The following is a 26,421-nucleotide window of genomic DNA, read 5'->3' on the forward strand; positions in this document are numbered from 1 at the left end:
CCTATCCCATAGGAGCAGTGTTGCCAGAACCATTCTACTTTACCTTGAAGGAAAACAGGGAGCCTTGATTAATAATTTCAGGGCCCATTCTTAGATCCATGGGAATATGCAACAACTAATTTAGTATAATCCAAGACAAAGCAGTGAAGGCAGGAGAAGCCTGTCCTTGTCAACCAGACTGTTTAAATGTGTGGGGGTTTAATTAGGTATAAACAGCACCATTTTCAACAATAGTTGCTGTTACCTACATTCAGCCTGCTTAAATTACTAATTGAAAAGGCAAAACAATCAGTGCTTTGGTCTTACCTTGAAGAACCAAGCCTGACTTCTCAATGGTGTAGAAAAAAGCGGAGAATGGAGCAACAGGGGATTTAGCAACCAGGAGCTGCAAAACAAACAAATAATACTTAAGTACACACCTTTATAACATACTGATCAGAGCTCAGACCTGTAGAATAACCTCACTGGATTTAACTTCCAGAAGTAGTAAAGCATACTGAAGAAATAACAAGGTAGTTATTGATCTAGCCCTGTCACTTCTAAGTAGTTGAGGTCTTCTCATATGCACGTATAGATCATGCTGCAATTTTAAAAGGACTCACAGGTCCTAAAAAACCACTGTCATGAAAGCAGCAAGTTTTGCTTGTCTTATTGGCATCCTGTTAAGCTTAATCATTTCTGCTGGTTCAGGCAGTTGCACTCAGATAGAGACAATTTTGAGCAGAATTGCAACTGCCACTGTGTAATACCATTTTAATCGCCATTAGCCGTTCCACAGATGTGCCCCCTCGGCTTCTCCGAGAACTCCACCCGTTGCCTTCCTCCAGCCCCTGGAAGCAGCATGGTCCACCTGTGGGTCATCACACCGGGGATGGTAACATGACATTGCATGTCCTCTTTTGCAAAAGGGGTAATGACCAAGTCAAGCTTTATTGAAGGATCTTGTCCTTGGAGTAACAAAATAGGAATTGGAATTCCCTCGGGGTGTACAGTGCAACTGAATTTAGCTCAGCATTTGGGTGCGCTAGGTCTCCACGGTCAGGTCAGAAATATCCCAAGCTCCCTAGCTCCACTACGGAGGAACCGTCCTCTGTGGAAGATGAGCTGCAGCAGAGCTCTGGAGACAAAGAAATGGGCTTGTAGGCAGGGTAGGTGATGTGGGACCCGCGGTGGCAAACTCACACAAATGTGCCAGGTTTTATCGCTTGGCTGTTTGATTTTTGCTCATTGCCGAGGACTGCTCCCTCACAGCTTGCCTCAAAATAACCCTCATTCTGTCACCTACATGAAAGTGACATTTTAATGATAAACTTAATAAGCTCTGCCCAAGAGTGTAATCAGCACAAACATTGATCTAATGGTCCCCATGTGGGCCCTGCAGAAGACTCTGACAGCAGTGACTGAAATGGAGAGCGGGCTGCTGCTCTGCCTCCGGCACAGAGCTGCTGAACAAAGCTGAAACACGTTTCTCCGCTCACCTCTTCAACAGCTAGAAAAGGCTGGGAACTGGAAACCAGCCCTCCCAGCCGTGGCCGTGCACCCTGGAAGAGCCTTCCCACATTCCCGGCCCCCGAGGACACAGTTCGGGCAGGCGGTTCCCCCTCAGCCCGTGCTGATCCTCTGCAGGGATCTGCTCCAAGGAGAGCGATGCTGCAGAGCCCGAGCCATGCCTGCTGAGGCCCACCACAGAGCAGGCCCACCGACTGCCCTTCTGCCAGTGCCCTGACTTCAGCTAACCCCTCTGTGAGGCCTGCCTGGCAGCGTGCTGTGGGACCATCGCGCACCTCAGTGCCTGCTTTTCCAAAGCCCTGTCAGACGCTACCCCTTCTCGGCCCAAGATAGGCAGCCCTCTGTCAGATACATCCAAATACGGACTTCTTAGAACAACAGACAGTAATAACCTTATTTTTAGAGGTGTGAGGCACAACGGATCCTGCTGATTTCAGCTGGAGTAAAAAAACCCCATTATTTCCAAAGGTCATGCTCTAATTCTGCCAAACATTCAAGCACTCATAAGGGTCACTGCATATGAATTTCGGTTGGTGGTGCCTAACGATCAGCAGGGAAACAGTAAGCAGGTTTTATAAAAGCCAAGAGAGACTACAGAAAAACAAGGAAGTTCATGCTCACCAAAACTGCTCACATTTCACTGAAAAGTCAGACAGTATTGAATCACTTAATAGACATGCAGGACTAGGACATTTATTCCTAAGTGTAAGATTAACAATGTCAAGCACCAGAAGTTTGAGCTCTGCAGTGTCCTTACATAACCAGAGGATTTGGCAGCAAATTCTGCTGCAGAATCGAGGCTCGTGTGACTTTTCTGTAGCACTTTAAATGCTAAGGGTGTCTGTACAGTAGGTAGGTGCGGACAGGACCATGCTTAGGTGTCTTGCAACTCTCTCTCATCTGATTCTGATATAGGCTGAAGAAACAAAATCCTCGTATCTGGTTCTTCAAACATAACCATTATAACCCACAGCCAGCTAACATTTTTATGGTTTTCAGAATTTAAACCAAACATAGTCTCCCTTCTTCTTCAGACAGTAAAAAATAAAGGCAGGCACATAAAGACCACAAATACAGCCGGAGAACATCAGACCAGTCCAAATGTCAGCATTTTCCTTTCAGTCACATGAAGCTGGCAAACCCGCCTCAGGATGCGATACAACCTTTGTGAACACTCCAAGTAGGAAAACTGCTGTGGTAGCACTTTCCCCTCTTCCATGTTAGTTACCATTCTCTCTGGAATGACCTTCTGGAGAAAGGAGGGGCATGTCACATCCCATGTCCATGACGCACCTTGACAAAACCCGAATTCCCTTGTCCGTTATTATCCCCAGAGCCAGCACTTCCCACCGACGTGGCAGGAGGGGGAACTCTGCCAGGAGGCAAGCAGAGTGCCTCCTGGTGCTTCGCATACTCCCTCAGCTCTGAGAACATGAGGGAGAGGATGGGGTGGAAAATCTGAAAACTTCAGCTACAGAGTCTCCCACAACAGCTGGATGTTTAATCAGAAAGGCCTGAAGTGAAACAGTTACAAATCTGATGTCTAAGGTCAAATTTTTGGCATTCTGTGCTGTAATATGCACATAAATACTAACCTATATATGCATGTGCACTAGGCACAGCTGTACGTGCAAATGGATGGACATTCAAATAACCCTATGTACATTCTATTACTGCATTTTTATGCAGTTACAATATGTGTATAACTAAGTATAGCAATGAAAAAATATAATAAATCACATCCTTTCAGCAGCATATCACAGGACCCCTCTAAAAGGCTGCTGCTGCACAGTTACATCTGAGGCTCAGAATTAGCTTCCTTTTTAGTGAAACGGGAACAGTTCAGAATATGCAAAGGTATTGCTTTACTTTGATTGTTTGCTTACTGAGAAAAATAACCTTTAAAGTATGATTGCACATTTCACTACCAGATAGAGTACATAGAGTTCTTTTTTATAACACCAAACTCTACATTAACATAACTTTTTTTAAAAAGTAAATACATATTTATTAGATTTGTGTTTCAACCAAAGAGAAAAAACTGTAAAGGTCATTGCAACCATCCTGTGGTTGGAATAGCCAACACAGAGCAGGTTCTTATGTATGCACAAGGAACTTATAAAACATAGAAGGAAATACATATCAAAAAAACAAAATTATGTTTTGGAGGCCAAGATTATTAACAATATCAAAACAAAAATAAAAATTGGAGTTATAATGAAATGACATTAGGATAGTGGTTAAATATATTCTAGACATGAGTGAAGAAATAATCAGTGTTCAACAAGCAAGATGATGCTGAAGAGGAGGAGAAAGCAGATAATGGGAATTATCTATATCATATAGATACAGAAATAACAACTGAGTGGAAAGAAAACTCCAGGAGCTTAGTGCATTCAGTAGAAAATAGATAATCTCTGTCAAAAAAACATTGTAAGAATCAGCATGTGAATTTAGGTCTGATTGATAGTGAGTATTTGTCATACATCTATGAGAATGAAGATGATGTAACCTAACTGAGAAGCAGCAAACATAGTCCTCAAAGGCAAGAGAAAAATAATGTAAACTGGTGAGTTGAGGTCTGTAATCTGATTTCAGTATCATGCAGAGCTTTAGAAGAAATTTTGAAGGGAAAAATAACTAAAGACTTGGAAAATGAGACAGAATGAAACATGGATATCATGCCAGGCATACCTGACATCATCCTTTGAATTTTTTAGAAATCTGAAGTAAATTGGACCTCATCTATCTGGATCTCTGTAAAGTTTTTAACACTACTAAATAGGAACTGATAATGAAGAAAACAAGGATAAGCACAGAAGCTGTAAGACAAAAGGAGAAACCGTCAGTTATTGAAAAGAAAACACTTCCCAGATATATGAGTACCTCACAAGATACACTGACCCACAAGGTGATGTAGCCCGGACAACAGCAGATCCAATTGTACAGCACACTGACCACCACATACACCTGGCAAAACCAGGGAGACACCAGTGTTTCTGTACAAGCCACCAGTAAGCTTTAATCTGGAATACCATGTACAGTACAGGTCACTCATGAACTCAAACTGCAAGAGATGAGCTGTATGCTGGTGAGGAGAATGAAGTGTGCGTCTGAGAGGCCACTAGAAAAAATTAGCTCAATGTGTCTAGCAAAAATGAAGGCTGACAGTTATCTATATGACAATGTAAGTGAATGGCGAGAGTGGAAATGAGAGAATGGAGCAGGAAGAAAGAGAAGAGCTTCTTAAACTGACAACACTGGCACAAGAACAAACGTGCAGCCACAAAGACATTTTGGCTGGACATTTTGAAGTTTATAACCATCAGTAAAGTGAGATTCTGGAATAGCCTTCAACTCAAAGAGGCAAGGCTAAAAAAAAAATCTTTGCTTTTAGGATTCAGATTAAGATATTTATGAAAGGGATACGAAGCAGTGCCTGCGATGCACTCCATGACCTATGCAGTCTCTTCAAGTCCTATGGGCATCCTGAGACGCATTGAAGCCCTGCCAACTAATCTTTTATGCTGATAGAACTGACAGAGTTGGAATAACACATACTAACAATGTCCCTTGACGGTCCATATGCAGCTAAGGATCTTTGTGGTCAATAAACCAAGAAGAAATTGCTGGTTTTCAAATACAGAATTTATAATTTAAAGTCTTCTCATCTTTATCTTCTGGTGATCATCTGCTCCTCTCCCTAAGATTCCAAGCAGCCACTTGAGGATATTGAGAACACAAGGGATCTTCCAGAATAACTCAGAAGCAGACAGCTCAGGCAGAACAGGCATTTCTAAACTCACACATATTTAACATATGTCTTGTTCCAATTCTAAATCAGTCCTGGCCAAAAACTGGAGAGAGTACAGAAAGGTTTATTATCTGAACCTGGACCTGAATCAGAATTCTTTATTAACAAGCTGAAACAGGAACCTTTCCACAATCTTACTTTCCCAAACTTAAGATTAAGAACCTAAATTTTCAGTCCAACATAAAAGATTTCCTCCAATCCTTTTTTGCTGCAGGAAAAGAAAAGAAAATACAACTCCACTAATGTTCTTGATGTATGTAAAGGAATTTATTGCTTTGTTTCCTAACCAGATAAGTGAAAGACACACCTTTTATGATAACCACTATTTAATTAGGGACTCAAAGGTGAAATCCAGGCCTCACCAGAGTTTTTTTTCCTGTTGACACTTCAGTGCAAAGTTGCACCAAAAGGACTACATGTTCTGAGATGAGTAAACAGTAATGGTAAATAATAGTCTAAAGAAGTTAACAGGCATTTAGATTACAAAAAATATTTTTTCAATAGTGAAATGAATAGAAAATAGACATAGAAAAATGATGAAACAGTACTGAGTCTTTCTAATTCATCCTATCCACGATGCTTTTGGAATGCTATCCATGAGCTATCCATGAGCTTCTGGAATGGAACATAAAATCCAGATGCAGTTATTCTTACACTGCTGTCTTACTAAAGTGTGAATTATAGAGATGGATGAGAGGAGTAAAAATCAAAGCTATTTTAAGTTTTGCAAAGTCCTACCTTTACAAATTGGTGAAATCTTAGTTTCCTTTCTTTCCTTTCTAGCATCACATTTCCCTGTCAGGAGGTTTGTGGTAATTATTTATTATTTGACAACAATGTGGAATAAACATTAAGCAACTGAAAAATGATTTCTGCCATGAGGCATGTTAAGGACACAAAGGTACTGTGGAAGAGGAGATATATCACCTTGATGAAAAGTGAATAGAAACTGAATAGATGTCATTAGATTAGATAAAGGAAGACGAATGGGAGACAGGCAGAGCAGTTGAGAAACAAAAGGCTTAGAGAAAATTGATAATGACAGCAGAAAAATTGTATGTTAAAGTTTGGTTTTTAATTAGTGAAAGCATTTTTAACAATACAGTTTATTGTTTATAAGCTTTATGGAAGAGATAAATCACAGAAATTGACTGCAGAAGCCCAGCAGAAAATACTAATTATTGGGACAACATCCCCTGTCAATAGCAAGGAAAGTGATAAATTGGAAAATGTATTGGATGGACTTTCAGAAGTATTCTGATAACCAGAAATCAAGCCAGTCTCCTGCCAAAAAAAAGTAAAGATGATGAAGGGGAAAGAGTCTTATATCAAATTAGTTATCAAAATGCTAGGATGATAAACTACCAAACAGTGAAATAAGATGATGATTTTGATTGACCTATGAGCTCTCACATGGTAAAAAAAAAAAAGATTTCATAATGGAAAGCTAATGATTTTAACAAAAGTAGTGGACTAAGATATTTCAATGAAATATTTGAGAAAAACAGCTGTATTAACATTTAATACATCATTTCCATTTAGACTGGAAAGACATCCAGTTTCTTCCCCATTTTTTTACTGAGACTATTACAAGAAACTGGTTCTTAGCAATGACTGAGGAACTTGAGTGAAACCATTTAACGCCTCTTTTAAACTATATCAGCTTCTTCTTATCAGTGAACAGATTCTTCTCTTTTAATTTTGTTCTAAGTTTTTTCCTTAGATTTCCCTTTCTGCTAGATTTACCTTATCTCATCTTTTGTACTGACAAAATGCGTATACACGCACTAAGGACTGAAAGAATAACAAACCCACATTTACAGCCAATACATATTTTGGAATTCAGATCTACTGACCAAATACGTGAGATCTGTGAAAGGAGTCTGGCTCTCACTACGCTTGCTGCCCTTACTGAAACAACGCTAGCTTGCTGGGATTTTTTGCTAATTCATATTGTTGCCCTATTGCAGTAAGCAATCGTTGCTAATAGTGCATTTCAGGAGAACTCTTCAGTTACACCACATTTGCTTGGAAGAGCATAGCTGAGAATTGAGGAGGAAACTTACACCATCGACAGTGTCATTCAACAGGGAAAAGACGCTCTCTCAAGGTTCAGTTAGACTCACGTAGTAATAAAATCAGTGCTAAGCTAAACAAATCTTTCCTCTAATTGTGCCAAATTGTCTGGGTGGACTATCTTCATGCCAGAATTTCCCTTCTTATTGTAGATTAGCAGGGTTGTTTTTTCAGCTGCAACAGAGCCCAGGAAAAAGCCAGTAAGGAAAACAACAAAGTTGATTTTGCATCAGATATCCCAGCAGACCTCATAACTGTTTTTTCTGCCCTCCTGGTTCTTCTTGGGCCCTATGTGCAGGAATTTGATATATTCTAGAAACTAAAGTGGCAGTCCTTATTCTGCAGATCATTTATTTTTGAGCAGAAGCTGTGACCCAGTTCCCAGGGCCAGCTCTCTTTCCCAGTCCCACAGGTCATGTTGCCTTCAGCCCACTAGAAAGGTGCCCAAGGAGACAACCAAGAGTCCCCTAACAGGCACTAACACCGCAGTGGCATCCAGGCTTCACACAGCAGTATACCAGTTGTTCCCTGCTCCCTCTTCACACTGAAGCATCCTTCAGGTCAATGGGATGGCTTCTTACAAGGTAGGAGAAAAAATGGTTGTGCTTTCTGCCAGGCCTCACCAAGCACTAGTGCTCGTTAGACCTTAGAGCTCTCTAAGGCTTCAGTCTTGCAACAGGTTCTGATTTACCTTCGGAGACAACTGCTCCCTGTTGCAGAAACACAAAGTGACCCTAGTATGTTTCCAGTGTTCTAGTGAAAAAAATGTAGTTTAGGTATCCTGCAATCACTTACTAAGCTTGCAGGATATACCTATAAACAATTTACTGATCTCCCACCGCACATGATTTTTGGGATAACAACATTTTGCTTGTATATGGTACTTAATCTGTAGGTTTAAAAAAGGCTTTATACGAGTGGGGAAAAAAATAACCCCATTACACATTTGAAGTTCAGAAATTAAATACGTTCTTAAAGATCATATAGCTGATATCAGTACCAAATTATCAAAGCACATTGCCTTCACAAGCAAATCACTGTAGAGTTTGTTTAACTTTATCATGGACTTGTGTTTTCTTATGGAGATGACTATCTCCTGCTTTGTATCTTCTTCCAAATCCTGTTGCAAGGAAAAGCTCTTTATGCACAGATTTTCCCCTTTCAAGCAGAAGGAAGCTCAGCCACCTGAGCAGTACTGTCTGCACCTGTACACTTGTTGTCAGTAGAAAAGGCTACAGGCTGGGCAGGCTGTGCAATGATTGGGAATAAAGAGGGAAAACGCACAGGTTGAGGGAAAAGAGAACTATGCAGTCATCCTTCAGCCTTCCTAATCATCTAGACCCCACACATATATTCTCCCTGGTAAAACCAAACTTGGTGGATTGACACAGGGAAAGCTTAAGATGCCTTGAGCACTAGAGGGCAAACAATGACAGGTGGGGATACAAACGTGCCCCACTACTGGGAGTAGATGTGGAGTCCCTACCACTTTTGTACATGTAAAAAAAAAAAAAAAATAAAAAAACCCACAATATTGATTAACATGATTTCTCAGGAAACTATAATTTCATTTGTGCCATGCACAGTACCTGAGAGATGTGGTTCCCTAAGTCCAGTTGTTTGAAAAGGCTTTCATCAAGGCCAGGTTAATGGGCCTCAACTCAATAAAAGTCTTTATAGAGCAATTTAAATGGATTGTATCTCCTTCCCCCACAAGAAAATCCTGTCCAGATGAAACTGTTTAGGAATGAGTTTCCTTTCTACTACTTTATAGAAAAGCAACAATGGCAGCTAGAGACATTTTATGAGAGGCATTCCATAAATCCCAACCAATTAGTGAAAAAAAGTAGGCAAGCAGAGTTTGTGTGTACATTCTAAAAATGTCCATTAGCACACATCTGGAAACAACACCAAAATGAACAGACTCAAAAGGCAGCTGACCATCCTGCTGTTGCCTCACCCCCCAAACTGTAGCAGCACATCTGTTTATTTTCTTTTAGTGCAATGCATACAAATTCCATGTATTAAAAAACACTGCTAAAACTGCAAAGCTAAGAAGTCCCTGTCTCTTATCTTAAGAAAAAGGGAGGGAGAGAGAAATGCAGATGCATTTGAGACAGTTTTCCAGGGGAAACAGCAACAGTGGACACTAATTTGAGTAAGAAAACTAATGAAGGAAAAGCCTTCAAAAGCCTGAGGGAAAACATGAGATGGATTCAGAATGGGATAAAGAATTCAAAGAAATCTCAATCCTGAAATAACAGCATGATACTTATATTAAAAAATGTAATTAATATCAAAGAGATCAAACCTTCTCAGCCAAATTCTGACAGATTACCTTTGATTTTAACAGTCAGTGTTAGTGGGAAGCAGAGATTCTGAAATATTTAAAACAAATCTCTAGAAATCATGAACCTATGCAATATTAGCCAAATCTCAGATAAATCACTTCTTGCCTGTTTGTTTTATCCTAGCACTAACTTTTAGGGTAAGGTCCTATCTTCTTTTGGGTAAGCCTAGGCAGATCACTCACCTTTCCTCACTGTGCTCCACTCCGACTTCAGAAGTGGTAAATTAATATTCATTGATTTTACATTGCTGTACTTCTTATGTGTAATTATTTAGGCTGCTTACCTCTCTAAGCTCTGACTTACATTTATGCTAAGCATATGCTTCTAATGTAACTACCAATAATTTTATTATTTATGCTACAGATTCATCTTAAAGAAGCACCAGGAATTTCTTACATGACCTTAGAGATGGTAGATGGTGGTCTTGCCCACGGTGACACAGAAATGTGTGATAACTTGAAAATAAAGGTAAGAAAATACGGCTGTTGATTACTTATCCAATGTCAAGACTAGAAGTGCAAGTGAGATAAAAGCATTTTATACTACTTTTGACTTGCCTTTTCTGAATCAGCCATTTCATCCCAGGCAGGCCTTGTCTGGCGGTGTTCTGTCTGTACTCTATTAGGAGGCTATAACAGTAGTCAGTGTCAGCAACTGCACTAGCTTTGTGCAACCGCAAATTCTTCCCCAAGCAGAGGCCAACTGAGTTGCTTAGGTAGCAGAGAAGTGGACAGATAGTTGAAAAGCTGACCTAATGAGACAACATGCAAGGAAGCTGAGAGAAGCTGCGACTCTGCTTTGCAACACCAGACACAACAGGACATTCAGGAGGCAGTACCAGTGTCCAAGCTCCAAACTCTCAATGTCTTAGTGATGGCAGTAGATGATTTCAATGCCTATTGACAAAACAGGACTTTTTACAACAGAAAAAAAAACCCTCTCAGAGCAGTTTGTTAGTGCAGTTCTTCCTATAGTAATGAATAACAGTCACAGGCAATGACTCCAATAAAAATAAACCATCACTGCACGCACATGTGGCTAGGCTTACTCCCAGAGGAGACATTCAATACTTGCAAAGGAAAGAAATGGAAGGAAAACAAACAAAAGGAGGAGACAGAAATGAAAACCAAGAGTCTTTTAAGAATAGAGGAGAAACAGGACAGTGGACAAGTCCAGGAAAGAGGACACTCTCCAAATCTCTAGCCCTGCTATAGTCAGCTGGCTTCAGAACTTGCTTCTAAAAAGCAATACATATATAAAGGACTTTTTCATAGTGCACAATGCCAGGACCTGGGAATCAGGATTCATGAGTTTTCTTCCTAACTTTGCCACTGTTTTATCAGGCAATTATATGAAAATTATGTAGTATTCCTTTTCTTCAGTCCAAAATCAGGCATGGAGATAGACATCTGTAGCAACTTCACTGTATTAATTTTCTGCCAGGTAGGCACAGCTCCAGAGATACCCTGCTTTCCCCTACCCAGAGAGTACAGCAGAAGGATCAATAAGCAACAGATCTGCTATCTGTTTTCTCAAATGCTTAGCGGGGTCAATTCCTTCCCCTCACATAAGACCAGAACAAAGGCACGTGTTTTGGCTGTGCCTATCCAGGCAGTTGCTAGCAACAGATGACCAGTCTGTAAATTGTTCCAGTCCTTGCGGTGTGCCAAACATTGGATTTCAAGTGAGAGAGCTCAGCATGTAATACGTACTGCCATTCAGACATGGTTTTAGTTTCAGGCACTATAATGAGGAGCTCTGAATATCCTTGGACTGAGTAAACATAACTTCAGTGGAAGGAAACCATCAAAACCTCAAATGAGTATCAATCACAGACAACAAAAGCAAAACTTTCCAAGGTGAACTGCCCTGATGTGCTCCAGAGCAACGACTGTCCTGAATGCAATAGGCCAAATGCAACAAAATGCTGCTTTTGCTTAGCTGTCCTCTCCTAGAGTGTGAGCAGACCCCTGAACCCTCTAATCCAGAGTGCCTTTTCCTGCCGAATGTATGTAACTTAACAATAACTTCAGTGGCAGGGAACTGCACTGCCTAGGCAAACATTGGGTGACTTCAAGTTTAATTGGAAAAGAAAATGCAATCCCAGATGTTTATCCAAACTGTGTCTGAACTGCAGCAACCTGGCCAGGGAACTGCACAAAAACAGGCTGCCTCCAGTATACTTCTACTTAAGCCAGACTTCTGGTGCAAGTTCCCCAGTGTGAAATATGGGGTATGCAGGGCCAGTCAGCTCCCTTCTGCTCATGTAACACCAGACCCTGTGAAATTCCTCTTCCCAGAAGTGCTTTCTGTCTCCCTGCCACGTGCCTTATTCCTTATTTTGCAAAATGGATTTTGTTGTCTTTTCTGTTTCCGAGTCTCTCCTAATTTTCCCGATGGAGAGTCCTCTAGAGGCCAGGAAACTTCACAAGAGCTTGGCCATGATGATTTCCTATGTTATAATACTTTTGAGGCCCAAAGCCCTGGTAATTGTCCAATGTGAAGGGTAATTCAGGAGAAAATGCTTGTAGCTTTTACTAAGCAGGAAAGAGGCTAGCCAGCCAGCATGTCCTGGCTACCACAATGAAACAGTACCAAGAAAAGGGATCTGAGGATGGTGCTGTGGCTGGATAAAGTTGTTGGGTAGCATAAACACAGCCTCCTAAGGGAATTCTCCTGTGCGGCAGCTTGTGGTCACTCATCAGACTTGTAGCACACTGGTAGTGAGAAGAACAGAAAACAAAGTTTATGTAGCTTTTCAGAGCCTTCCATACAGTTCCATTTGACTTTGGTTCTGGAAAGAAGAAAAGGGCTGAAGGATACAATTCTTATTTACGACACATACTGGAACACTGCCTTATCCCGGGATCACGCATCCCGAATCGGGAAGGACTCCTAAGGGAGTACCAGTACAATAGCACCAGAGCAGTTCTTCTCAGAATACACAGCTGCTTCCACCCAGCCTGCCAGACTTGCCTGGAAGAGACGGGACCAGTGGGGAAGACAGCACAGACGCCCAGCAGCTGCGCATTTTCTCCTCCACAGACCCACACGCTCCGACAGAGATGGCGCTGGCCTCTCTGCCCACATGACTGCAGAGGTAGGGATCCAAACAGCATCCAGCCCTCATCATTGCATGGAGTAGATCAGCTTGGTGTAATTCACCAGCACAACACAAGGAATATACATTCTTAAGTATTTAATTAGCATATGCATTGCCATCATGATTTATTCTTCAGATCTCTATGAACCTTCTTTATGATAGTTTTAGCAACATATTTATGTTCTACAGATAAAAAAGTATCCACTGCAAATTCAACCCCAATGCCTGTTTCTAATGTGTCTCAAATCTTTAGTTAGCCAATACTCATTCCTTCTTTCACTTTCTTTTGGCTTTCTAAATGACAAAAAAAGCTTAACATTATTGTTTATAAATTGGAAGAAAATTAAGCCACTGTAAAAGAGCATCACAAGTGTGCTCTCCCCATCCTGCATTCATTGGTTTTGGACATCAGTAAAAACAACAGTGTCCTTCATACTTCCTTGATGTAAAGCCATCATCTTAATTTCTCCGACTTGGGCCAAAAAGATTGGGATTCAACCAAGTCCTAGACCACAGCATAAATATTCTTCACCCACACTAGTGGCTGCAAAATGCTTTTGACATGAAGCAAACAAAACCACTTTCCAAGTTTTTTTGTGTATTCACTTCCTTCTGTTCCTAAACCTAAAGTCCTTGGAGACAAGCTAACACAACACTGCTGAATTCCCATGAGAGAGACAGCAACAGTATCTTAGGTAAAGCCTCAGTAGAGTATATTTTAGAGTACACTGGGCATCACATAACAAGGACAAGGAAAAAAAAAAAGCTAACAGATCCATGAGCTAATACATACAGATGCAATGTGCATGCTTTTGGAGTACTGTCATGCTTTACAGGTGTTGAGAAAAGGTGATAGATTTAATTTAAAATTTAATTTCAATCTTTCTACAAGACTCAGATTTTCTCTAGCAAGAACATTATTGGGAGAGATTTTACCAAGGAAGTGGAAAACAATGTGTTCAAAGAAAGCTTAATGGCCTTATAAACATCATCTGTATTACTGAATGTACAAATGTTGAATAAGAGTCCTAGAAAAACTCTCCCCTAACAAACAAATGTTTCAGGAGACTTCCTTTACATTTCTAGAGGGTAGCTGATCCCCACCAATCCACACCAGGTAATGGCAAACATGCTTGTTCCAGTGCGTGGCATAGATGCACAAAGGCTGGGCAGCCCTTTAGGACCTGAAACATTGCTTTATAACCCACCAGATCTGAAATTTTTGATGACAACATGCCCCAAATAACAATCAGCAGGTTAACAAACCTTTTTATGTTGGAGAAGAAACAGAAGCAAAGATCAGACATAATGGTCATTCTTTTCACAAAATTATTGGGAGTAGCATTTATGGCTCTTGGATATTCTCTTGCATGTGGGTTATGCTTAAGAAATTCAGATTGGTCTATATGCATTAGGGATCTTAACTATGTGTGAACTTTTGAAAAGTTATTATGTTCAAAGGACAAAAACGTAGCCATAGCAAAGAAAATGCCCAACTGTAGGAAAAAAAATTGATGAAAAAGACCTCTCAACCTCTTCTTTTCTGCAACGGCACACAAATGGCAACCTTTATTACATTTCTTACAGGAAGTTGCTTGGCTTTTTTTTCTATATTTAATACCAATTAATTTATATGAGTAAGAAACTCCTTGAATTTTTTTGTGCTAATTTACACTTTTATTTTCTTTTTTCAGCCTGCTCAGTTATTTCAAATGAAGACTGAGATGGCCATTATAAGATCACAAGTAAGAAGTAAGACAAAATGTATGAAAAAAGGAGAAAAAAGTAGTTTCCTCTTGTTTTTGGTAAGAGATGTACCACATCCACCTGGAAACATGAACACAAGTTAAGAGGGGATTAGGTGACTTTCCATCTGTAGCTTGAGATGACTATGGGTACAGAGTTTTATATTATTATTAAATAGATAAATAAATAGTGACAATAAGAGAAAGAACTTCACTGACATACAGTGAAGAACAAACACACAATTTGGACCAGAAACATCAATTTGCTGAGTAAAACAGCAGTGCTGGCTCAGGCCTGATAAGGCTTTATTGGCTCAGACTCCAAGCCAAACCTCCTGGACCACTGTCAGCTCTGTACGAGGCCAACTCAGGTGTCTTCGCAACCTAAACTCCATAGCTTCCAGTTCACTGTTGTGGAGCATGTAAACACCCTGAACTGCAGACACATCTGCACAGCCAAATTAAGCCAAATGGCAGAAAAAGCCAAGGTTGATTGTTCACTCAGGACTAGTGCAAGAACTTCTGCCAGAGACTCAGGGCTCACTTGTAGTAAATGACTGATAAGGGAGACCATGAACCATCACTGTGACACAAATGTGAAAGGGCTTTGCAAACCCAAGAAAAATCAAATGAGCTCTTTCCAGTGGAGAACAACCTCAGTAGTGCCTCACGCATTACACTGCAATCTAGGTCTGTTGCTTTTTTTGATGACATAGTGGCATTTATTGAGAAGTGACCTGGTTAGCTATTTCCAATTTAGTGTTGCTCCAATATGAATATTCAAGCAAGAAGCCATTCATTAACTAAGCTGCACTTTACAGTACTTCCCACCAGTATCTGAAAAGTTGAAGTTATCCATCAGTCATGTCTGTCAGAAACACTGAACTTCAACATGGATTGAGAAATTTACTCCTTTCTGTTAATATGTATCTAGAGGACATACCTCTTCCTAATTGAAGTACAGCATAAGTACTACATGTGAGAGCTGGAAGCAGGATGGCTCAGGTAGCTATTTATATTGCTTTTTACCTTTTAGTCACAAGAATCTTCCAATGTTTCCACAATGTGGGTATTATACACTACCATCTCCTGGACGCATCCTTTCCATTCCTGATTGAGCAAGTGTCCTCAAATCCCATCATATTTTTCCAACAGTTACAACAATCAGCCCAGGGGAAGGTAATATTGTGAAAATTATTTATTATCTTCTTGATGCAATATGATGGGTAGATGTGATAAAGTTGACCAGGCAGCTCCCAACAGGGCACCAACATTGGAGACCATCAAAACCCCCTCCATTTTAAGGTGCAGTCCATCTCAGGCAGTGGTATGTAAAAATTGTTTTTATTCCTTAAAGTGGGTCAGTAGTCTGTATTCATTTTCTAAGCAGTTAACAGGGTTTCTTCTTTTTCAGCCTGTTTTTAGATCACAGCTAAGAGCACTTATACCATAGACAGGAATTACAGAGATCAAAGATCAAAAAGTCTACGTAGAGCAACCCCCCCTAGATTAATTGATCCTACCCAGGGTAGATATACTGATAAGGCTGAACCAAAGAAAACACACATCTGTACAGCAGATTTTGATCGCCACTCACTGGCTGTCATTCTCATATGTTGTCAATCTAGAACAGTTCAATGACATTAGATTAATAAAACAAGCAAAAATTCAAGTTGAAAGTATAATATCCTAGATATACAAACTCCTGAGATGATTCTTCCTTAATATGTTTAGAGCATCATAAAAGTTGTAAAGCCTGAACATGGGGATCATGTCTGATCCCTACGTTTTCACAGATGTGATGCATTTTGCCCACTGAAGTCAATATGTCAAAGTTTATCTGGTTTTAAAACTTTATCTGAGGCGTTTTTCTACCAGTGACAGCTCAAACTTGTTGCTATGTCAATAAATATATTCCATCTAGCACAGACCTCACCTGAGAAGAAAGTAAGTATAAAGAGAAGAGAGAAGAAAGTAGTGGGAACACAAATGTCCAGGCCATATACAGTATTTCAGAGATTTCCCCAGTGCCTTTCCTCAAAGGTACAAACACTTTTCTCTTTCCTTTGAAAATGCCTTGCCTGACCTATTCTAGGATAGCACAGACCCTTTTCATGATTGCATTACACTGTTGAATTAGTTTTTCTGTGATAAACTAAACCACTCCAGTATTAGCTTCACTTCGAGCTTGTACGCTCCTTATGTAAAGCAGAAACTAATTTGTAATGCCCAATATTATTTTACAGATTATTTCTATGATCAATCTTATATTCCACTATATTTTCACTAATTAAGGTTGTCCAGTTCCTTCATAATGATACTTTGATCTTTTTCACTATTAAGAATGCCTTTAAGCTTTAAGTATACTATATTCCAAGACAGACTTAGCAGAACTTTTCTGAATAATAAACACTTAAATTTGAGTTGGGCATGTTAGTTAGCTTGTTTTCAGTTACGAAAAAAAAAAAAAAAAAAGAGGATCTGGTAGAAAACAGGAGGCAGGGGAATTTGCCAAGGCATTCCAAGGATAAACAACTTTGGTCATTGTCACTCTGATGTTAGGAGCAATGAAACTTCAGATATTGATGAGACAATCTGCTCTAGGTTAATTCCACTCTGTTTTGAGGGGAAAACTCACACTGAAGTCCGATCAAAATCAGAAAAGTGATTCTGTATAAACAGGATGGGAATTTGTATTCATTCCCTCTCTGCAAAGGGGCTTAAGCTTACAAACAGAGCATTCTTCAGACAAATCAGTCCAGAGCCTGAAAGTCATATCTGGTTCTTTCTCTCACCCATTTTTATGCTGTTTTAGTGAATTGTAAATACAGTGTAAAGGGCGTTGGCTTAACAGCGTCACAGGCTGAAGTTCTCTGTTTTATATTCAGAGCAGATTTTGTTATAGTAATCTTACCCCTCCTATCCTGACCCTTAAGTGGCTCCCAATAAAGAACAGGAGACATAGCCCCAGTTTCTGAGAATTTGCTATCTGATTAACATGAAGGTTCACAATTATCAATTAGACCAAGGCAAAAGGCAATTTTCCCAGTTACAGAACTGAGAAAATATATAAAAATTAAAACAATAATGTCACTGTGACTAAGTAGGTGTCACCAAAGTAACAATTCTATTTTCTATGGTAAGTTTGGAAGAGGAAAAAAAATATGGGGTTGATAATACTAGAAATGAAGATGTTGCATTAACCAATACAGAAGATAAGAAGCTGGGCAAGCATTCTAATAGTCTAAAAATTTAAGTGCTAGCTACTCGCTTTGTTGGGAACTTGCAACTTGGAACAGTTTTGATGTCTGCAAAGAGGAGAGATGTAGGAATGCAAGGTGATTTCTAGAGCTGAGGCTTAGAAAAATCAGCTATGGTATCAACAGAAACTGGAAACAAGGAAGCAGAGAGAGAGTTTTGCCATAAAGCTCAAGCCAGAGTCTCAGTTTCATTAACCTTCTATTAATGGTAAACATTGATGAAGAAAAGTTTATGGCATGCTAAGGAGAGAGATTCAGGAGAGTAGTCAGTGACCACAGTCAAAACCAGTTCAGCAGGTGAGTTAATCTACAGAGAAAATTGGAGAGGGAAGCAGAAGGAGTTCCTTCACAGCTGAGGAACTACATAGTACAAGGAGGTACAAAAACTTTATAAGTGCCTGAAACAGAAAGGTTGAGCAAGATCAAGCTTAGTGGCACGAAAGTGGCAGTGAAGAGATTCCAGCTTTGCTCCCAGCTGCAAAGGATTTACTCTGGCCAGTTACTTACTTCTGACTTGGTTTCCTCAGTTATGAGCACTTGGCATGGGGCATTGCAGAGATCAGTCAGCAAATGCTTGCATAGTAATTCAAAAATACAACAATAATATGATATGGTTAACTTGTAATCGGTGTAGGATAGCAGCAACCAAAGAGGAGTCTCTTCTGAGAGCTGACTGGCCTATCAGTCAAAGATACCTAACAGAAAGTACCCACCTCTGCCACCAGCCTCAGTAGGAAGACTTGGTATAACTTAATGACTGAGTTTGCCTCTCTGCCTCAAAGATGTTCCTGCTTATCTGTTTAGGATGCTTTGAACTACGGATCTATGAGTTTGAAGTTTGCACAGCTGCTGCTATATTTTGTCAATCTAACATCAGAATAATTTTCATTAAGAAAACTTGCAATGCTTATTAAAAAAAGGACAGAGAAAAAGATGAACTATTTAAAGGTTCTCTTTTGTTCTTTTCCACTTTTATCTAGGGTCCTTTAATTTCTGTTTAGATTCTTAGATAACAAACTGATTAGTGTTATATAAGCACCTGAGTAAATGAATTCTTATTCAAGAAGGATGGAAACTTTTTTCTCTATATAAAAGTGTCCTGTTAAGAGGAGAGGGCCATAAATCCAGTCCCATTTAATGTAGACAGGGCTACGGTGATGTTTATATTGTATGACCATTTTCCACAAGTCCATTAAGAAGGAAGCTTACTGCAAACACAGACATGAACAAACACACAAGTCGGGAAAGTAAGTGACCTAGTGATGTTTGAGCTTCAAATACTTGTTAATGAACCTTCTCTGTTTTTATGGCATCCTTTCATTTGGCACTTTTGCTGGATTAAGTCAGTGTCATACTGTGTCGATAATCATCTGTTTATGCTACAGTTGTGCACTGTGTCCAGTTTCATCCTGTTCACATGTAACTCAAGTTCATATTGCCATTTATGCTTGTATATGATCTATGGATAAGCAAAAGCTTTCTGTCATAAGGGTTATCAGTCTAGAGCCTTTTTAATCAGAAAAAAACCCATAAGCTTCTTCTTTGTGTATTTTAAAGGATGTGGTTTGTACACATGCATGGAAATTCGAGGCCCTAACAACCTTTCATTGTGTCTTGATTCAAAACATTCAAACAATAGCAGAGGTGAGGCAGAAGTCTCTGAAGTAAACTGTGTATCCTAGAAAAAAACATTTCTTTAAAAGGAAGAGTTTACAGAATTCAAATACGTGCTCCTGCAGTCTTTCCACAGCTATTTCTTCAAAAGCAGCATACTCCATAATGGAGAACTATAAAAAATTAATCTCACCTGAAAATAATTCTACTTTCCTGCAAATTTTCCTATCCGTTGCATGATTCCATACTATCATTCTTATCTTAAAAAAAAAAAAATTAAAAAAAACTCTTCCTGTTTTCACAGAGCTGATTTTCCATACGATAAGCACATTATATAATAAGATGGCTTAGAACAGATACACACTTAACACTACTTCCATTTTAAAACAACCCAATAGCCACATCCCTTTTCTATCACTGCTTACTGGACCTCATTATCCACTACCATCTGCAGATTTTCTCACGTCTAAACACTTGAAAAAAAAAGTATTGTACTAGGTACATAATCTGCATTACTGTACAATGTACATGATTCATGTAGCATATAAAGACAGGTTTTCCTGACACGGATCGCAGCTGCTGAATGGCACTTCATTTGTCTAAATACTGCTAAAAAGCCACATGCAGAGCTTTCTTCTGTACTTGTTTCAGGTACTGGGATTTCTTCTTCTGAGTATCCCCAAATTCTAGCTCAGCAGAAGACAATGTAAAGAGCAACACTTCTCGCCTCACACATAACGATGGGCAACCTTCACACATCCTCAGTCACCTCCTTTGGCCAAACACTGATTTCACTGCCCAGTTCTCTATGGGCTCTTTCTTGCCCCACTGTCATAGACTGAACTAGCTTCTCCTCTGCTCCCACCAAAGTAGGTGAAAAGCTTTTTGCCTACATTTCTCAACACTAGTGGCCATCTCCATCTGCCTCATCCGACTCCTAAACTATGTTTAAGACGATTAAAAATATCTTTTTTTCATTGCATTTTCTTCTTCTTCATTTGCTTTAGTAGGTAGCTATAACTGCTACAAAGTTAATAGAAGAAAAAACACACCTATGCTGTTTGTATTTTATTTGTATCAGGCCTTATTCCCTCCATCTCAGAGTGATTTCAGTATATGTTCTGTCTGATTACATTTCATTGCCTCTTCTTTGTCCCCAGCAAATATTACCATCTCATCAAAGTAATTAGAACCCTTTATGGTATGAGGCTACAATCTTCCATTATGTTTCAACACATAACATTTGGATGCCATTGCCAAACTTCATTACTGTACTTGCTATCCTCCAGATTATTAAGGCAAAATTTAGAAAGTGTTAACCACAGATAGTAGTACTTGGTGTATGTTTCTTCTCCACAGCTTACTCACTTTGTCTGAGATTGTTTTATTTTCTGTGGTTTATTTGCTTCCCTTTTTTATGAATGAAAACCTCACCTGGTGTTATCTTTAAAACAAGACAGCTATCCAACAGCTACAGAGTCCATATAACTACCTTCAACGTTTTACAGGGAGATACAGATCTGGTCTCACTTATGCTCTGAAATCCTCATGACTGCAACAAGTTACATTATTTCTATTTTTAATATATTTTCTCAATGACTGGTAGAGTTACAGCCAAACATCTGTACAATTACTGCTTCACTAAAATTATAACAAATTTAAGGTGAAGAATCATGGCAGTTGGCCTTAGCAAGTCACATAAACGTAAAACTTCATCCCCACTCCCCTTGGGTCTCTCCCAGCCCTTCCCCACGCCAGTGAGTACCATGGTTACTTCACCGTCGCAATTTTGGAATGCTTATTCAGGGCTTATTCATATGATAGTAAGCAGAGCAAAACAAAACAGCTGGTCTGTAACCAAGGACACAATAAAAGTTATGTCTGGCATTAGTCTGAATGAGAGAAGGGTTTTTTGTTTTGTTTTTTAAGAATGAGTCACCATATGCATTTGAAACACTTTACCTGAAGCAGGAAAATTGCTAAACAACAGCTCACATGGCATGGCTTGAAAGCTCCAGCTCGTATCTCAATCCTAACACCAGTTGTTTTCTGGGTACCCAGCCCCTGAGCTGGAAGACAGGGACAGGGAGCAGAACGAAACCCCCACAGTCCAAGGGGAAATGGCTAGTGACCTGCTACACCACTTACACACGCGCAAGTCTATGGGGCTGGATGGGATCCACCCAAGGGTGCTGAGGGAGCTGGTGGAAGTGCTACAAGCCACTTTCAGTCATTTATCAGCAGTCCTGGCTAACCAGGGAGGTCCCAGTTGACTGGGAATTAGCTAATGTGACGCCCACCTACAGGAGGGCTGGAAGGAGGATCCGGGGAACTGCAGGCCTGTCAGCCTGACCTGGGTGCCAGGGAAGGTTATGGAGCAGATCATCCCGAGTGCCATCACACGGCACGTACAGGGCAACCAGGGGATCAGGCCCAGTCAGCAGGGGTTTGTGAAAGGCAGGTCCTGCCTGACTGACCTGATCTCCTTCTGTGACAAGGTGACCCGCCTAGTGGATGAGGGAAAGGCTGTGGATGTTGTTTACCTGGACTTTAGTAAAGCCTTTGACACCATTTCCCACAGCATTTTCCTGGAGAAACTGGCTGCTCGTGGCTGGAGCATGTCCAGAGAAGGGCAACGAAGCTGGTGGAGGGTCTAGAGCACAAGCCCTATGAGGAGCGGCTGAGGGAACTGGGGTTGTTCAGCCTGGAGAAACGGAGGCTGAGGGGAGACCTTATCGCTCTCTACAACTACCTGAAAGGAGGTTGTAGCGAGGTGGGTGTAGGTCTCTTCTCCCAAGTAACAAGTGATAGGATGAGAGGAAATGGCCTTGAGTTGTGCTAGGGGAGGTTTAGATTGGCTATTAGGAAAAAATTCTTCGCCGAAAGGGTTGTCAAGCATTGGAACAGGCTGCCCAGGGAAGTGGTGGAGTCACCGTCCCTGGAGGTATTTAAAAGACATGTAGATGTGGTGCTTAGGGACATGGTTTCGTGGTGGACTTGGCAGTGGTAGGTTAATGGTTGGACTCAATGATCTTAAAGGTCCCTTCCAACCTAAATGATTCTATGATTCTAAATGCTCTTTCTTGAAAATACCACAGGAAAACACTGATTTGTTATAAAATAACACTTCTATGTGCACTTTCCACGTGAGAATTTCGAAACACCTTATAGACATTAACACAATACTATGAGTCTCACAAATCCCTTGAAAACTATAAAATAAACCAGGCCCATAGAAGCTGCCATACCAGATCTGGCCAGTGTCTCACTTAATCCAGCACCCTGTCTCCAACAGACAAGAATAAAATGTTAAATATAGCATGTCAACAAATTAAACCCTACCATGCTGTCCACCCAAGACAGCTGAGCACACATGAAAACAGTAACCTTCAAGCCTGCTGACTCCAGTTCAGGAAAGGATAATTATACATATAGGGGTAACTGAGGAGTCTGACAGTTTCTAGTGCAGCCCTGTTGGTTTTGGCCCAAACTCAAAGGGTCTGCACATTTATGTATGGATTTCAGGAAAACAAATGTCATGGTTAACTACTTACAAGAGTGCTTAGGGAGAACCAAGTATCAGTATCCATAAAGATAATAGAAAATTCTCTTTATGAACCCATTTGTGCGAAACAATTAACTTCTCCCGCATTCTCCCAAGCTCTTATGCCACCATGCCGCTGTGGAAGTCATGCAGCTCAGTCCCACTTCAGCAGTTAAAAGACTACTACTGTTATTCATGCTTGTGGGTCTTGGTGGCATAATGAATTAAAATGAAGACTGGAAATTTCCTTCTGCCCTGCCCTAGTGGCATTGCTTCTGTCCTGGAGGAAACAGAAACCAGAACACTGGCTTCTAGAAGGGGGCAAAAGAGGAAAGTTCATCTGTTTGTTCAGAAATCTGTTCCTACCCAAGCAATAAAGCAAACCTGATTGATTTTAAGGCAGGCAGGATGTCCCAGAAATTACATTATTTGCTGAATTGGCTGCTGTCTTATTCATGTTCACCAGGCATACAGAGGGTGGGGTAGAAAAAGGGATAGTCGGCTGAAAAAAATGTCTGCTGGACAAAGAAAATGAAGGAATCTTTTACTTAATACATAAAAAAAATCCTGTGTAGGAATTCTATGCTTAATTTCCCTATGTTTGTTGCATACTTGTTCTGCCACCTGCCTACCCTGGCGTTCCCCAAAACTTCAGGAACAGAGACTATGTCCCCGAGCTTTCCCAGAAATGAATACTGCATGACTAAGAACAAGCATCTAGCAGCCCAGTGGCCTGGCCTGTCCAGAAGATACTATGGTTCTGGGAAACTGCTTGCTTGAATTCTCCTTAAGGATTACATTATCACTTCACATTTTGAAGAATACCACCCATGGGCTTCATGGCCCAGTGCATCTCAAGAGGTGCTTTCTGTCTTGATGGGTAGGATTTCCCAGTGAGGATTAGCACGGTGGCTCTACTACCATGGAAGTTAGATGTAAGGGAAGATCCCTCAGACTGTCACTACTGCCCCAGCTCCTCCAGGGAAAGAAGAGAAAGTAGAGCGAGGAGGAACATCTTCAGGAGGTCAAATGAAGAAAGAATGAATTCTAGCTTTTGAAAGAAAAATTTGTGTCTGCTGTGCAACTCAGAACAAAACACAGGTTATTCCTTGAAGAGTAATGATTCTGCAGGGTTACAGATTGTGAAAAGCAGGGAAAACTTGTTTTTGCACTACTTTTCACCCAAATCTCCAGAACAACTGTGTGCTTTCATTAATTTCCTGGGGCAGAATTTCACTTTAAAACCAAGACTACACAGATAATCATAGGCTTTTTTTTTTTTTAAACACAGTAATATGAGAATTTGTAAAAGTGATTACTGACTTGGGAATTTTTGGACCTCCAAGTTAAGCTTCCTTAAAAAGTGCTGATTTTCAAAGCATTGATATCCAACACCTCCTGGCAGAACCACCTTACGATGACTGAAATGGCATCTCAAGAACTGAGGCACCTTTATTCACAATTCATTTCTGAAAGTGGGTATAAAGCAATTATAAAAGAACATATGTGTGTAAAACGATAGTAATTTAATCAATACAATGCTGCTACAGGTAGGGTAATTCTAGATGCCTTCCTCTAACTGGAAAGTGCATGTCTAGCTGAAAGATTTCTATGACTTTAAGAAAAGAGAATTTATCTAAAAAAAAGGACACAGATACCAGCAACAGGAGAATACTTACAAGACATCATGGACATATCCCATTTCATTCATGGACTTCACAGACATATCACTATTTATATCACACTTCTGTTTCAAATTACTTTGCTTTCAATACTATATACTAACATTTACTTTAAGGTTGTTTTTCTTCACTGTAGTTACAGTTCTTCTGCTTAACTAAAACAGAATGAGCCCACAGCTTCACATGCAAGCAAGGTAATGCATCTGATAAACCCAGTTAGGAACAGAGTAAAATTCTGCTTCTTTTAAAGCATATCATAATATATTTTTTATAATGGAATTTTAAAGGGTTAAAACCAATATTTCATACACTTGCGATCTATTACTTCTCAAACAAAATCAGGGAAAAACTACATTTAATATCCAAATGTTCTTTAGGAAAACTGCTCCCTCTTTCCACCACCAGAGGAATGTTCTTAATCGTTTTTAGCCAACTTTGTGCATCATGAAGTAGCACAGAGCCCAGTTTCTGCCCTTTTCCTTTTGCCAACTCCACCTCTCATGTACCTCCAAAGCGATCCAGGAAATCTGTGAACAGCTTTGTATTTTGCACACACATGTAGAAAAAGGAGAACTCGTTACAGACCAGAATAAGAAGCAGAACATAGAGAACTTCTAAGAGCAGCAGCAGTAAGAGCATGTTTCTATACAACTGTGCATGGTCTTTAGAAGAGAGTCCAGAAGATGCCTTTTCTACCTGCATTTGACACACTTAACCTGCTACCTGAGAGTCCAGAGGACTACCGCTGCTTCACCGTGCCCACTACTCACAGGAACAGAAGTGCAATCATTATAATTTTACTTGTAATGAGCAGATTAAAACAGGATGGCTTCCTCTCCTTTGGCTCTAAAGACTGCAACCTAAAAGCGAGAAACCTTGTGTTGGGGCAGTAAAACCAGGAGCACCAATTTGAACACACATGGGTAATAATGCTATAGGAGGAAGATGGTACAAATTTTGGATAGCAATTTTTCTGACAGCTCTCTAATGGGCAGAAAATCAATAACATTAGGACTGAGGGTCACAGCCTTTGGAAGGAGTTACATCAATGCGAAAACAGAATAGACAAAGCCAAATGAGATTATAACCACAGATATCCCAAGGGACAGATGAAATCATGGGTTATGATGTTCTTAAAAACAAAAAAAAGTTATTCCCTCAATCAGACTCCAAATGTCTTGCCTCCTAGTTTTTCACAGTTTTTTTAAATTAAGAGGTGAAGATTGCAGTCAAAATTGCTACTATATTTCACTCAAAAGCATGAAGTCTCTTAGTGAAAAGGGTAAGCATTTTCCTTTTTCCAGGCATACTTCTGGAAAATTGGTACCATACTTAAAGTTAAGCTTGCTGGTGCAGGCAGCAAGCTTCCACTTGCAAGCAGTAGCTGCAGAAGATAGAGTGCTCCCTGTCCTAACAGTCACAGCTGAAATTAGGCACAAAGAGTGGGAAGGACGACAGCAAAACAAGCATGGCAGTCAAAGGACTAGCCTCCTACTCCTGCCCCAAAATCCCTGCGCAGGGCAGCACTTTAAGGATTACCCTTCATCTCCACAACATGAAATGCACTAAAAGCTCAAGGAACATGTATGTCTGTGCCAACAGGCCAGTGCTAGGTCCTGTGACTCAGATAAGCCCATCCTAACATAGGGAGGCACTGGAGGACTGGCCATGCCTGAAAAGCAAAGCACACTCACTGTGCCCCCCCCCCCCCCAAAACATCCCC

General features: G+C 40.3%; 1 protein-coding gene across 1 annotated transcript in view; it reads right to left on the reverse strand.

Moving 5' to 3' along the window:
* Positions 1-26,421, reverse strand: part of RAD51B (RAD51 paralog B) — a 407,317-nt gene that overhangs the window by 131,477 nt on the left and 249,419 nt on the right. The window contains exon 9 of the mRNA XM_010574178.1: positions 307-385. Within this exon, the coding sequence (XP_010572480.1) occupies positions 307-385 (79 nt within the window). The remainder of the gene's footprint in view (positions 1-306; positions 386-26,421) is intronic.

This window comes from Haliaeetus leucocephalus, unplaced genomic scaffold (genome assembly GCF_000737465.1).
Source record: "Haliaeetus leucocephalus isolate CR32 unplaced genomic scaffold, Haliaeetus_leucocephalus-4.0 Scaffold417, whole genome shotgun sequence".
NCBI classification, from domain to species: domain Eukaryota; kingdom Metazoa; phylum Chordata; class Aves; order Accipitriformes; family Accipitridae; genus Haliaeetus; species Haliaeetus leucocephalus.